The sequence below is a fragment of the Athene noctua genome, chromosome 1 (genome assembly GCF_965140245.1).
Source record: "Athene noctua chromosome 1, bAthNoc1.hap1.1, whole genome shotgun sequence".
In the NCBI taxonomy this organism is placed as follows: domain Eukaryota; kingdom Metazoa; phylum Chordata; class Aves; order Strigiformes; family Strigidae; genus Athene; species Athene noctua.
The window spans coordinates 25,623,304-25,637,338 of NC_134037.1; the positions used below are offsets into that span (position 1 = coordinate 25,623,304).

Genomic DNA, 14,035 nt, shown 5'->3' on the forward strand with positions numbered 1-14,035 from the left:
TATGATTAAATAAAAAATGGATTTTCCATTTTATCCCCATGACCCCCAAGCAGTGAAATGTATTAAGTCAATCATTCCTCATGAAGGAGAAAAAGAAAAGAATTTGGGTTAGAGCTAAATGATTACTTAATGGAATATGTTCACTGTGTTTTACTGCAAATGTGTAGTTGCACATACAGAGTGGGTAACCCATTGTCTGACCTGGCCAATTACAGTTAAAAACTTCTGGTGTTATGCTGAGATAGGCTTCATAATGAGAGGAATATATTTGGAATTAAACTGAATTATGACACCAATCCATGATGCAGCTGCAAATTTACTAGTTAATATAGCTAAACTCACACTTGATTTTAAAAACAAACCAAAAAAACCCACCACAATTCTTTCTTTAATTCAGAAAGAGGATAGACTAGCTGCATAACAGAAATATTCTCTGTTTACTATCTTTATGCTTTTCTTCATCAAAGTCACTTGTTTGGAGATTGAAAAGCCATTTCCATCATTGAAGACAACATAAATCTAAATTGGAAATAAGTCAAGCAACTTGTAAAGACATGGTTGCGTTTACACCTTTGCTAGAACACTAATATGATGGAAGGTTAACTTTAAGAAATCAAAGTAAGTTCTTCTCATTTATAGTTATTATTTGAGGAATCATTACTTTAAAGCCTATGAGTCTTCATGCCAGGTATTACAGTGATGTATGATCTGGTAATAGAATTGTGATACTATGATACTGTACATTGTGATAATTGTACTGAAAAAATAAAAATAATCTACAGGTGAGACTACACAAGAAATTGAATCAAAATAGGAAGAATTCCATTAAAAAGCTGATAAATCAGTCTCAAACCCCTCAAAAGTCTCTACCTCCCTGCAATTTTAAAACATGATTTAGTGAAAAGAATAGATTTTGGTTTGCATTTCTAAAAAAATCAACATTTTAACGATGGGAAGCAGGGGAGGGGTGGTTGTGTTTTAAGAGTTTGTTTGTTCGCTTGGAGGTATTTTAGCTGTCAGGACAGCAAAATTTCATGCATTAAAGAAAACAAACAAACAAACAAACAAACTATGAGCACACTGCAAATAGGAACTGCATTTCATATACAAGGTGAAACATAAAATTTGCACAAAAAACCCTCACCCAAACCCCCAAATACACCCTTCTAAATAAATTTTCTATTTCTAAAATTGATTTGAAGGAACTACGCTGCTTTCATATTAATCAGAAGTGACTGCTTCTATAGCAGCTGACAATACAAAATAGGTCCAACTTGACAAGGAATGTCTAAAACCATTTCACATTAATGTTGCTCCATATCATCCCTATCTTTTAAATTCATTTTAGATATGAAGCTCAAAGGAGCAGCTTTTGCTGACTGAGTATTAGTTAAAAGTATTCACCAAAAAATGTATTTCAAAGCTAAAGTAACAAAGAATTATGATGGAGCTCCTCCATTCCTGTTTTTTCTTGAAATAAACACGACAAAAGACACGAGATTCCTAACTGTCTTAAACTTTGTCAAGAAACAATACAGCAGAACAAGACTATCTACACAGGGAAAACTCAGATCTGTTGAGTAAGGTCTTAGTGTGCTTAAAAAGGAAATTCTTTTTAGCTTTGTTGCTTAACTTAGCATCGTTTAATAGCTTTCTCAGATGAAAAAAGGCAGTCGTTTCTGGATCCCTAAAACTCTTTTTCATTCCACCTTCCACCACTCTTGAAGTCTTGGCTTCAGAGCTGCTCTTCACTGCAGACAGACCGCCTGCTCTATGAGAAGCCTAGGCTCCCTGCATGACCTGCCTTGTTCTTGAGAAGGTTCTCCAAGCTGAGCATGCTGCAAAAGGAATGTGCTAACTTTCCCTCCCTTCTGAAAAGATTCAGCCTGATGCAAATCAGAGTATTCAGGACAAGATAAACAATGGCAAACATCTGGGTTTCCTTTTTTGCCCACTCTCACAATATTTTTTTTTAAAATAGCATACACAATATATACAAAGATTTATTGTTATTTTTCCATATTTCACAAATACAAATGGAAACCCAAGAAAGTTTTGAATGAAAAAGAATTAAGTGAGGGAACAATAGGCATGACAAAGCCAGGACTTTCTTCTGACTGATGTTCAGAACACACTGAAAACAAGTGTCCATACCAATGCAGAGAGGAGATGGATAGTTCCAGCGTCGAACCGTTCCTGGCATACAAGAAATATGAGAACGGCCCTGTTTGGAAAGGGCAAAATATAAAATTACTGATACTTATCATGAGACTTTCCAGGAAAGCAGAGCTACAGAGGACCTCTTGGGTCATCTTATCCCTGTCTTTTCCTGTATCAACCAACTGCATTATAATTACTTCTGTGACATTTTTTTCTAAACTCTATTTTCAAATACTTCAGGTTTTATGTTATTTTTCTACAGGATAGATGTTCTAAAACACTCTTCCTTTGATAACTTGAAAAACTCTTCACATTTTTGACTAAATATAAGACTGGTTACAAGACAGAAGCAGCTCACTACATGCATTCATATGGTCAAATTAGTTCACTCCTTATTTCAGTTCCAGGGTTCTCATCCACAGTGTATACTAGTTGATTTTCAGGCTGCAATCTGGAGTGAATCAGCCATTGCTTGGAGTGAACAGTATAGACATAGAGTTTTTTGTTCCACATCTGCTTGCTACAGATGGTATGGATGTGGACCATGCCAAGACAGTCATCCACAATTACCAGAAAGCCTTGAACTTTCACATGGCCTCACAACATGACCCACTGCATACATGCAACATCTTGGCAGACAGCTATAAGAGTGTAACTGCCTCTTTACTTAGCTGTCATGTTTAATTTACTCTGCCTATTTTTAAGAAATATCACAAGAACCAAGCAGAATCATGGGGTAGCTGGAAGTGAAAAATGACATGGCTGTAACCTGCAAAGCATATTTCCACATACTTCAGGGCAGGTGCCCAGAACCAGCTGCAAAAATGCTCCCAGCTTTGCTTGCACTGGTAACAGTTCAAGCTGAAAATAGTAGCACAAATAAAAGTCTTTTTCTGTCAATTCCATCCTCTGAGGAACTCAGCTTATGCATTCTGCTGTTGAAATGTGAAAGCTGAATAAACTGGCAAGAGTAAAAGAGTCTGATTAAATTAGTCTTTTTCTTATAAAAATACAAATTGATAATTCAGTAAAATATTTTTTTAAAAGCAACCTTTTTATTTTAAAGGAAAAATGCACATGCATTTATTGCATCAACTTAGTTACTTGAAAAAAATTCATGTTTTAGAATAACTTAATACAATATTCCCTGTTTTATTTTATTCTCTTTTCCTAGTCTTCTATGATTGCATGTCTCTGATATGAGTCAGGGGGAAGCCATAATTTAACTACACAGTCAGGAAAAAAAGTAAAATGGCCTATAAACGATCTTTTGAAAAATAAAATGAAATTATTCCTCCGGCTTCAAACGTCTTCCCAACAAGAGCACACTCTGATTTCAGTCTTTTAAAGTCCCCTCCTGGGGGGAGACACTTAATCCTGCAGCTAGCAATTACCTTTCTTATGCATCTCCAGGTAGTAGTTTGAGCTCTATGACTTTTCTGGCAAGTCTCAATTATAAACTAATCCACACCTGATTGTTATTGCTAGCTGTGAATATGTTCTCTAAAGACTGAGGGTAAATTCACAGCTAGAGTGGGGGAAAAAAAAAAGGATCTGCAAAGTTATGCTGATCTGTACTTGTTGAATCGTAGACACACTGTGACTTGTAGAACCTTATTTTCATTATTATTTCTTTTTAATTAGGAGCCATTTTTACTTGTCCTGTCTGAGCAACATACTATACATACATGTATATGCATTTTCTTACAGCAGAGTCCATCCAGCATAGAAATCCTCATTAATGTTCTGAAAAGATTCAAACTGTTTTCTATTGAATTTGGATATTGAAGGTCTATTGTTTTACACTTTAAACAAGACAATGAAACAAGTTTTTATCTAGGTCAGATTCCACATTTAGGATTAAATTTGTATAAGTATGGAAATTGAGCTAGGAAGTACAGTTAAGGAACAATTTGCTATGAAATTCTAAGAAAGTATTTTATTAAAGAATCCCTGTAAGTATAAAAACAAAAGTGCAGTTAGTCATATTCAAGGACAACAGAAAAGACCTGCATACAGATGAAAGACATCATGTGGTTTTGTGACAGGGTATTAAAGTTTATCATTAACACAGATGAGTTACTTACATGAAGATCTCTTCCTCATAAATACACATTTCTTTTATACTAATACTGTGTTTATGAACTCACATTTCTGATCTTTCTCTAAGTAAAAACAGATTCAAAACATCATTGGGACTAACAATATGTATCTTCAAAAGGTTTTCATGTACTCATCCAGCGACAACTGAAGTATTCATATTCTACTGTTATCGCTCCACCTCAATAGTTCAGCACTACTATTTTAAGTACAGACAGAAAATTCAATATGCTGTATCTTGAGGGTTTATCTTTTTCTAATTCATGGCATAAAAATTGAATCATCACCTTTTTTCATACGCAAAATTCAGACATTTCATAGTGGACAAAGTGAGAAGGGTGTGCTATATGATAGGCAATACAAGTAGGAGTCATCCCACCAAACCTAAGCAGTTAAAAGTTAGATATCTATGTTAACCTTCTGATATCCTAATCAGTGAAGAAAGACAATACTTTCAGAGTAAGGTACCTGTCTTAACACAAAATCTTAGTATGGATCAGCCTTTGGAGGTGTGTGGCTCTTTAGTGTCACAATGAAAGCCTAAATAGCTGATTCAGATTAGATAGCTGGCTTTTAGATGGAATAAATTGGATTAGATGCTATTCCATCTCCAGAGGAAACAGTTAGTGTAGGATAAGTTTTCACTTTTTTCTGTTAGATCACTGCTATAAGCTTACCCAACCCGAACAATCAGATGTTTGCTTCTATATATTTTAGTCTTAACACCTCAGAAGCAGTGACCTGGATCATAGCAATGAGGTCCTACTGGCAATTATGTGAATAGCAATCATATGACAGCCCTACCAGCATCACCATCAGACCCTGATCCTTTCAGCATCAGGTGGAACTGAATAAAAATACATAAAGAATTCCACACCACTTTTCTACAAATATTCAAAACAGTAATCTTTTTCAAATAAGCAAAAAAAGAAGCACAAAAGAGACTTTTGATTTAATCCAACTGTTAAAATACAATTATATTTATTGTTAAGTTTATTATAGGCTGACTTCCAGATAGATCTGGCATTAAAACAGAATGTCCTGAGTCCAGCGATTAATAATAATAATAAATTTAGCTCAATACATACCAAAAAGGACTATAAGAACGTGTAAACTACATCTGTACTAGTGGAAGTGCTTGGGTTTGTTTTCCAGCCTTGAGGCCAAATACACTTTCTTTTGTGTATCTATCTCCTCAACATTTTTCTTTTGAATTCACCTCCAAAACAAATTGTCATGATGCAAACTGCCTATCAGGAACAGCCTCTGGCTTGTGATAATTACTGAACTGTGACACTTCACCTAGGTCAAAAGCAAGCCAGCACCCCATTCTAACAAATTAATAGCACTGAAGATCAAATTTCAGTTCCTATACCTTTGCCTTGGCTATAGCAACATAGATGTATTGGCAGGAAATGGCATTTAATCATATACTTAGTTTAATGTTACTCTGACATAAAAAAAGGTTAATGGTTCATTAGCAGACTTTAATGACTTAAATGGAAGTCAGAATCTATCTGGGAATCAAGCTTTAATGACAGCCCTTTTGAAGGGACTGTAATAAAAATATGATACCAAATCTCACATTTTCTTACTAACATTACTAGTACCTACAAAGGATACTGCAAGGGAAAGATGAAATAGGAAAGATAAAGTTAATTAGGTCCAAAAGTAAAAGGTTTTAAACCATTAGATATTTTCAAAATAATATTAATTTTTCTTTGCCAGAAAGAGAAAAACTTAAGTAGTTTATATGTGAACCATCAGCTGGTTTGTAAGCAATCCTCAAACCATTAAATGAGCTGCAAGTGCTCAGGATGGTAGAGTAGGCTTTATTGTGCACAAGTCTTGAACCTTTTCTAAATAGTAGGATATTTGTATGACAGAATCTTTTTTGCTATGGATATGGGATGCTTCTGATACAGGCTGTTTGAAGTCATGCTATAAACGTAAAGAGCATTGATTAGGTTAAAGACTTGACTCTATATCTGTAATACGTGACTGGAAAAGTAAGCATAGTGCTGATTACCTAGAGAGACTTTTCAAGTGCAGGTGTTCCTACAGCCAGAATAGAGCTAAGATGTTCAGTCTGAATTTTAGGAGAATGAAAATCAGAAAACTGAGACCAAAGAATAAGCCTATATATGCTGAGGGAGCACTGAATTGGCAAACATCAGATAGGGAGCCATGATTTTATCTTTCTCTGGAGTAAAAGTTATGATGCTTTGCTCTCTCTGACACAGTGGTATGCTTTCACATTGTCTTGAGTGGTACCTATTGCCACCAAAAAGATTCTGAACTCACATGTTTTCAATGTATCATACCAGTGGTGGGCATATATGCAAAGTGTAGATTTAGCATGAATAAAATTTGGTTTAGAAAATAAATTCTACAATTTCTGAGCAGAATAATAAATCCCATGATGCATTTCTACCACTGTGGTTAAAATTTCACCTCGAAGAATCACTGCCAGAAATGGAAAAACACAGTGTAATTTCAATAAGCATAGTAGCAAAATAATTTTCTAGAGAAAACATTTTAACCATTTTATTTCCTTGTCCATTTTGATGGTTATTACTGCATGATAATAAATTAATCTGAGACAAGATTTGCCAGCCCAGATTTACTGAGGCAGACATGCTACACATTCATAGCTTTATAATGTGAGAGTACACACATAGGCTCTACTTAATTCACCTCTGTGGATGCACTACAGATTCATCATTAAAATGGGTTTGGGGTAAGTCCATTGCCATCTTGTTGCAATTATTCCACAGTGTATAATTTGAAGAAAAAAAGAAAGAAATAAATACCTGTAATGTATATCCTGGCTCACACTGAAATGACAAAACATCATTCACCATATATCTATCTCCCGATTTGATCCCATTGCTAGGAATTACTGGTTCTGGACAGGCGGCAAGGCCTACAGCTGAGGAAAGTAAACACAAAGATTGAGAAAACATAGACAAGTGGACAACAGCTCTTCATTGATATTCTTTGTTCTAATTAATCCGTTCCATAGCGTTGGGTTTTTTAAGAGAACATTAATAAAAAAATTATTTCAACATTACACAGAGATTTTGTTTAAAACAGAAGTTTTCAGAACTGCCCTGCAGAATAAAAATGATATGACTGAAACACAAAGATGATATACTGTGACTGTACCAATTACTATGTCATGTTGCTATTAATACTATGACATTTTATTGTCTTCAACCAGTATGATAATTCTAGTGTATTAAACAGCCTTTTTTTCATTTCTTTCTTTCTCTTTCTTTCTTTCTTTCTTTCTTTCTTTCTTTCTTTCTTTCTTTCTTTCTTTCTCTTTCTTTCTTTCTTTCTTTCTTTCTTTCCCTTGTGAAGGAAATGGAGAGAGAAAGGGGGAATATATTTTATGTATAGTCTCTCTTTTCAACAATAAATGAGCAGATCTACTGAGGTTAGGTGGTAGAGGCTTTTGAAACAGCAGCTAAGGCCAAGGGTGTTCCATATGTTTAGACAACTCTTGACTATAAAGAAGTTCAGACATCTGAAATTTAGTACTCTTAACCCAAAACTAAATCTTTGCATAGGTGTGACAGGACAGTCTGTTCTTAACTATTTTCAAGCCAGATGTTAGCAAACATAAGATTAGTTTTAGAAAGACTCTCCATGATCACTAATTTCTCAAATGTATTTGCCTAAATATGTCAGCCTGAAGTACTAGCTTCTGCTTTTTGCCAAGTACGTATCACTTTTCTTTTTTTTTCCCTTGGGTGCTTGTCTAAGGAGTTTGTTAGTCAGTACAACTGAAAATTAAGTATCATCTCTGTTATTTAAGCTAAAATGTTCCAAATGAACAAGACAGTTGAGAATCTGCTGATTAGATTTAATAATTCTGTGCTTTTAAGAATTTAGTTGCAAGCAGAAGGACAAGCACAATTAATTTGTTGGTTTATGGTCTGATGACAGAATGTCATTCCCCTTTTAATATTAAAAACTTTCTTTGAAATCAAAAATAAATTTGAAATGTATAATCTTAATCTTGAAGACATTTATTAAAGTTACTACTGAAACAGAAATGTGTAACTACTATATTTTATTATTAACTTTATGCTCTAAACCTTTAAGTATCTACTTTTCATCACGTAAATATAAATGCCTTACAAATCTTACATGCACACATAAGAATTTTGTGTTTCCCACTTCCCCCACTTCCAGTCACTTTTAGCATCTCAGTGTTTAGTTGAAGCAAATATATTTTTCCTAATGAAGCACACAAATTTGAAATAGTTTTTATAATTTCACCTGAAAATATGATTGTGGAGTCATTTTTTTTACTTTCCTGGAAATATGTTCCATGATCCTGTATGTTCTTTCTATGTCCTATGCTCTTCAGTCTTACTACATTTCACTTTTTTCAGGAATGAACAGTGATAATGACAACACATTCTAATGCCAAGTGACAGTGACCAAGGTATGAAGTGAAGTCTTCATAACAACTGATGCAAGAGTTATTAAACCAAATATTTTCTAATTAGCACATAATGAATTATTTCATAGTTGCAAGCTACATGATCTCCCTGAGGTAGTTCCTTTGTGTACTGGAATGTATAATTTTGGAAAATATCTAAACGTACTTTAAAGATTTTCAGCAATTTCTACCACAGAAATTACAAATTTTTATGTTCTACCAATATAATCAACTTTCAAATGATGTTATGGTGACTTCATGTGTTCACTAGGGACTTCATGTGTGGTCATTATATGAAACTGTAATGTTCCAATTAGGCATGAGGATATCATTAACTTCTATGGTTATGGTTTTGTTGCAGTTTCCTAGTATCATTCTTTTGGTCAACCACTGTGTATCCTGCAATTGCATCCATATCTGGAAAATTTCTCTGAGTATAGATACTAAATAGCTGTGATCTGCATCCACACAAACTGTCTCTTTGCTGCAGCAATAATTGAAGGGTAATAATTCAAACTATAGTTTATAATTTATAGTATATAGACTGTATTCAGAATCCAGTGTTCAGACATAACTTAAGTAAATCGAGCCTTACTTCGGCATTTCCTTAGCTCTTGAATAGAAAATTTTAAAAGAACTGCTCCAAACTCACCGTTATTAAATAAATAAGCACCTAGCAAAGACATTGTGACTATATTGCTTGTAGAAAACAACATGCTTGCTGAATTCTGTGAATATAAATTTGAGGTTCATATCCTGTCTTCAAGAAATTTGTATTTTGGTTGAACTCAGCATTCCTGTGTGTTGAGAACTACAGGCCTGTGGTCTTAGGTATGAATAAAGATACTTTTGCAGATTTTTCTTCAGAATCAATTTTATAACAGTGACTACACAGCAGTACTAATAATGTGCTTGTAATATAGCTCTTTCTATCATTAGTTAAATAGCACTCAGAATTTAAATAGACTTATGGTCAAAAGAAAATCTTCAAAGTCATTTTCTGTACAACTGTTAGATAGAGTATTACACTACGTATTTTATCTTGAACAGATTTTAATAACTTGGTAAAAACGCTTTCTGCTAGCTGCTAATACTTTGCCTATACTACTTTTTTGGACTGATGATAAAACTTACAATATACAATATTCAATCAGAATATCAGAAAACACTATAAAAAAACCCAGTTATAATTTACTTTATTTGATATACCTGATATTAAGAAACAATATTACCTCTTCAAAAGCAAAAAGAAAGTTGGAAAGAGTCAAATATTATTTGTAATCCTCAATCCCATCATTCTAATTATTACATAAAACTAGCCTAGTTTAGTTAGATAACTAGATTAAGTTAGAACTGGTCCAAAAACCTAAAGAATGCTCAAGATAAAGAAAATTCTGGTATCGGGGGGCAAACTAGAGAACTTAAATATTCAGAGACTCTGAAATTCATTAAACTAGATTGTATGTGAACAGTCAGTAATAAAGGGAAAACATGTTAAATGTCAAGTCCAAGCAATCAAAAAAGGACAAGGATTGCTTAGTGCACGCTCTTCAGAGCTCAGCTTTTGCTATGCAGTACAAGAGAGAACCCATCAATGTCAAGAATGATAACCCTCTCCCTGACCTTCTTCCACTTACTGCCTGCTAAATACTTTCTTGGCTCCACTGTGGCATAAGACAAATACGCCTCACTTCCATAATTATATACATGCCTACAATTACCTCAAATTCTGTCCAAACATCACTGCCATTGATGGCAGAAAGAAAATCCTTGCTGGCATATCTGACAATGTGAATGCCCATTAGTGTCCATTTCAGAAAGCTGAAAACTGAACAACACAAGAATTTCTTGACAGCCTGACCAAAAGTCACCAGGCTTTCTTTTTTCCTCCCTCCCACCCCTATGTGGCTAACTGAAACATATTGTTCTTTATTATATTACAAACATCAAGCTGGAGTGAATTTCCATTTTGATGATGGTGTGTATCAAAACCCAAGCTGTCCCCTCCAAAACTGCATGCTTCAGACACCAGGCTAGAAAATGCATTTATCTCAGGGAGTGACTGCAAGAGGGGTCAGATTTGTGTCAAAAGCTAGTAAATTGTATAGATATACTGATAGGATCAGGGCCTGCTAAATTAAAAATGGCATATTTATGATTCACACCTGCTGTAACACAGGGAAAAAGATTGCTGTGCCGAAGAGCTGCATTAAAGATCGAATCGCATGAAAGATCTTAATCTGCACCTACAAAAACCAATATGCTACTTAGAAGAATACTTTTTCTTCTCTGCTAGTCTGATTTTTATCTTTGAATTTATTAGAGATCTTTATGATAGAGAAGCAGTACAAAAGATAGTCATTGTTCTCTAGTCCCCTTACGAGTGAATCCATTATTTCAGCTCCTGAGAAACTTTGGCACTTGGAAACATGCAATAGAGAAGCTTCAAAAAAGGATACAGTAATTAAAAGTAAGCTTATGTTCTCAAACATATAACATCATCTGGGTATAGAGGTAAAAAAAAAAGCTTACAAAAAGAATGATGCTGAATTGGGCCATATATCCTGATTTAAGGTGATAAGGCTAGATGACATTAAAATAAGGCTAAAATGACTATTAAAATATCAGTTACATAAAGCAGGATTTTTACTGAAATATTTTAATTCTAATTGCTACATTTGGATATAGTCACACAGTACTTATAGATATTTGTGGCCTAAACATAAATGTCTCTACTAATCATAATTCAGTTCTCACTAAAAAAAATCCTGACCTGAGAGGTTCAAGCAGCATGTTGTATGAGCAAACACTCATTATTTCCAGACTTTTTTTCTTGTATATTAAAGAAAATAGTGAAACTAATACTGAATTAATAAATGAGACGTTAAGACCAACCTTGAAATATCAGTGCACACAAATGCAATTGAATTAAACAGGAACATTTCTAAACCATACTATTTAGATAGTGGCTTCCTTTGTTCATTAAGATTAAAATGAATTCAATCAAATAGCAGGAATATTAATTCTTTCTATTGTTGTACATATTAGAAACGCAACAAAGCACATTTTGATTGGACTTGCTGTTGGTTGTGAAAATGATTATGTTATTTATTCTGCTAGTGTTTTGGGGAGGGGGGGAAACGTGCACATGAAGGATTAGTTTACATTATTAATTCTGGTCTTTTCTACAGTTATCTGTTGTACATTTTACTGCTTTATTTCTCATCACAGGTTACTGCAACCAGTTCAACACCTACAACCCTTCTGAAATAACAAACACGACATGGTGACTCTCAACAATACTTACAATTACGTTATGACCAGAATGAAATTTTCTAAGGCACTTAAATTATTTCTTTTAATTTAAGTGAACTCATGTATCTGACTATAAAAACAAAAGCAACTAACCAACAACAACAACAATAAAACTGCAACACAAAACCCTCAAAGAAACAAACAGAAAAAAAACATCTAAGTCATCAATTTGACTGTAGCATGTAAATTAAATACCTCAACTTAGACAACCAACTCCAAGGAGAATGCGAAGCGCGGTGGAGGCATGGTCTGATTCTTTCACTTATCTCCTCTCAAGGACTGTTTTGCACTAGTCTGCCACCTTGTTTCTCCCTCTTCCTCTTCTCCCACAGGAAACAGCACACCCATTGCACCAAGGAGTGTGCTGTGTCATTATTCAAGAGATAATGGCTAGACCACAGTCCCACCCACTCACACATACATACTATGATAAATACTACCCCAAGCTTGTACCTAACATGGGAGGACGATAATCTGACACCAAATTGGAGGGACAGATCGACGGGTTTGTGCTCTCGCTCCCCGCACACACACCCTCCCCCCAGAAGGGATGCCTTTTGGTACAATTCCCTCAGCTATGCTGAGTGAATACCCGGGAACTTAGTGTGTGTGATTGCAATCGTTTTTCTTTCTGTGTGTAGTGCTATTAGCCAACCTTTAGTTTGTGCGTTTATTGCAGGCAATTTTAAAGAATCTGTAGATGTTGCATAAAAAATAAACCGTACTATTTGTGAATCTGAGTGCTTCTCCTGAAAGCAACCAGACTTACAGTGTATTGGGCTGTATGAGCTGGGTCAGGCCTATAGTTACAGCCCCAACTGGCATAGCTATTAAGAGAAATCCAGCCGCTCCTAGCCCCTCTAATCTCTGAGGATTGGCTAGAACACAACGGGATTCATCTCTTACCAAATTCAGTCTCATGTTAAACGCAACACCCACAAATGGAGAGGGCAAGAGAAAGACATATTGCTGAAAGGAAGACTAAGTTTCAAGAACAAAAAAATACTTATTCAATTGCTTAAATTATCATGAAATAGTTAGAATTAAAATAAGATGTCAGCAGCAGCTGAAACTTTTATGAAGTATTTATGAATCTCTATAAAGCTACTTTAAAGCAGCAATATACAGTGTGGCATGAATATAAGATATGTGATTAAATGATAGCAAACTAAATATATTTTCCTAAAAAAAGGCTGTTTTCTCTAACATACTGATCTAAAAGCAATCATGTTTATAACATTTACACTGGTGAAAATATCTTTTAAGTAGAAATTCTCATCTATTTATTCTAAAATACTAAGGTAACGTAAAATTTATATTCTAGAGAAATAATTTCTATTCTCAATAAATAATGTAGGTGTGACTTGACACTCTCTTCTGTTGCTCTTGCTCCTTCAAATTTCTTCTGGGATGAAGGGAATGATCCTAAGCGATCTTTATTTCCTAATGTAACTATGAAGGCTCTGCATATAGTGATATCAGGGGTCTGCAGAATTCTAGAATGGATAGTTTAGAACAGTTTTACCTATTACCTTAATTTGAAATGTATGCAAAAGATAAGGCCAGATGAAACACTATTTGGTCCACTTTGTCTCTTCTATCCCTGTCGCAACCTGCTAAAGCAAGATTGAAGCTATTTGGAGTTGATGTGAACAGCAGCTTCTTACTCCAAATTGGCATTTTTTTGGTAATATCTATTGTTGGAAAGCAAAATAACCTCACTGTAGTTCCTAAAGTTCTTCGCACTAGAGAAGAAATTATATTAAAGTGTAAGGCCATCCCTTCGCTGTTCTAGGACTAACACTCTTTTACCTACTGGGCATTTGCATAGGAAGAGGTTTAGTTGCACCAGATCTAATGATTTATTATTCTTGCTAATCAAGGAACAATGAGTACACAGCAACTTTCATTGCACTTTCTGTTCATGAAATATTTTCTATTCCTCCTCAAAAGATTTAAAACAAAGCTCATTTACTTAAATAATTTTCTTGAAATGTTTTAAAT

General features: G+C 34.5%; 1 protein-coding gene across 1 annotated transcript in view; it reads right to left on the bottom strand.

Annotated features, from left to right (window-relative positions):
* Positions 1 to 14,035, bottom strand: part of CSMD1 (CUB and Sushi multiple domains 1) — a 1,262,314-nt gene that overhangs the window by 159,800 nt on the left and 1,088,479 nt on the right. The window contains exons 38-39 of the mRNA XM_074922368.1: positions 7,074 to 7,192; positions 2,155 to 2,224 (exon numbers count right to left, since the gene is read on the bottom strand). Coding sequence (XP_074778469.1) covers positions 2,155 to 2,224; positions 7,074 to 7,192 — 189 coding nt within the window. The remainder of the gene's footprint in view (positions 1 to 2,154; positions 2,225 to 7,073; positions 7,193 to 14,035) is intronic.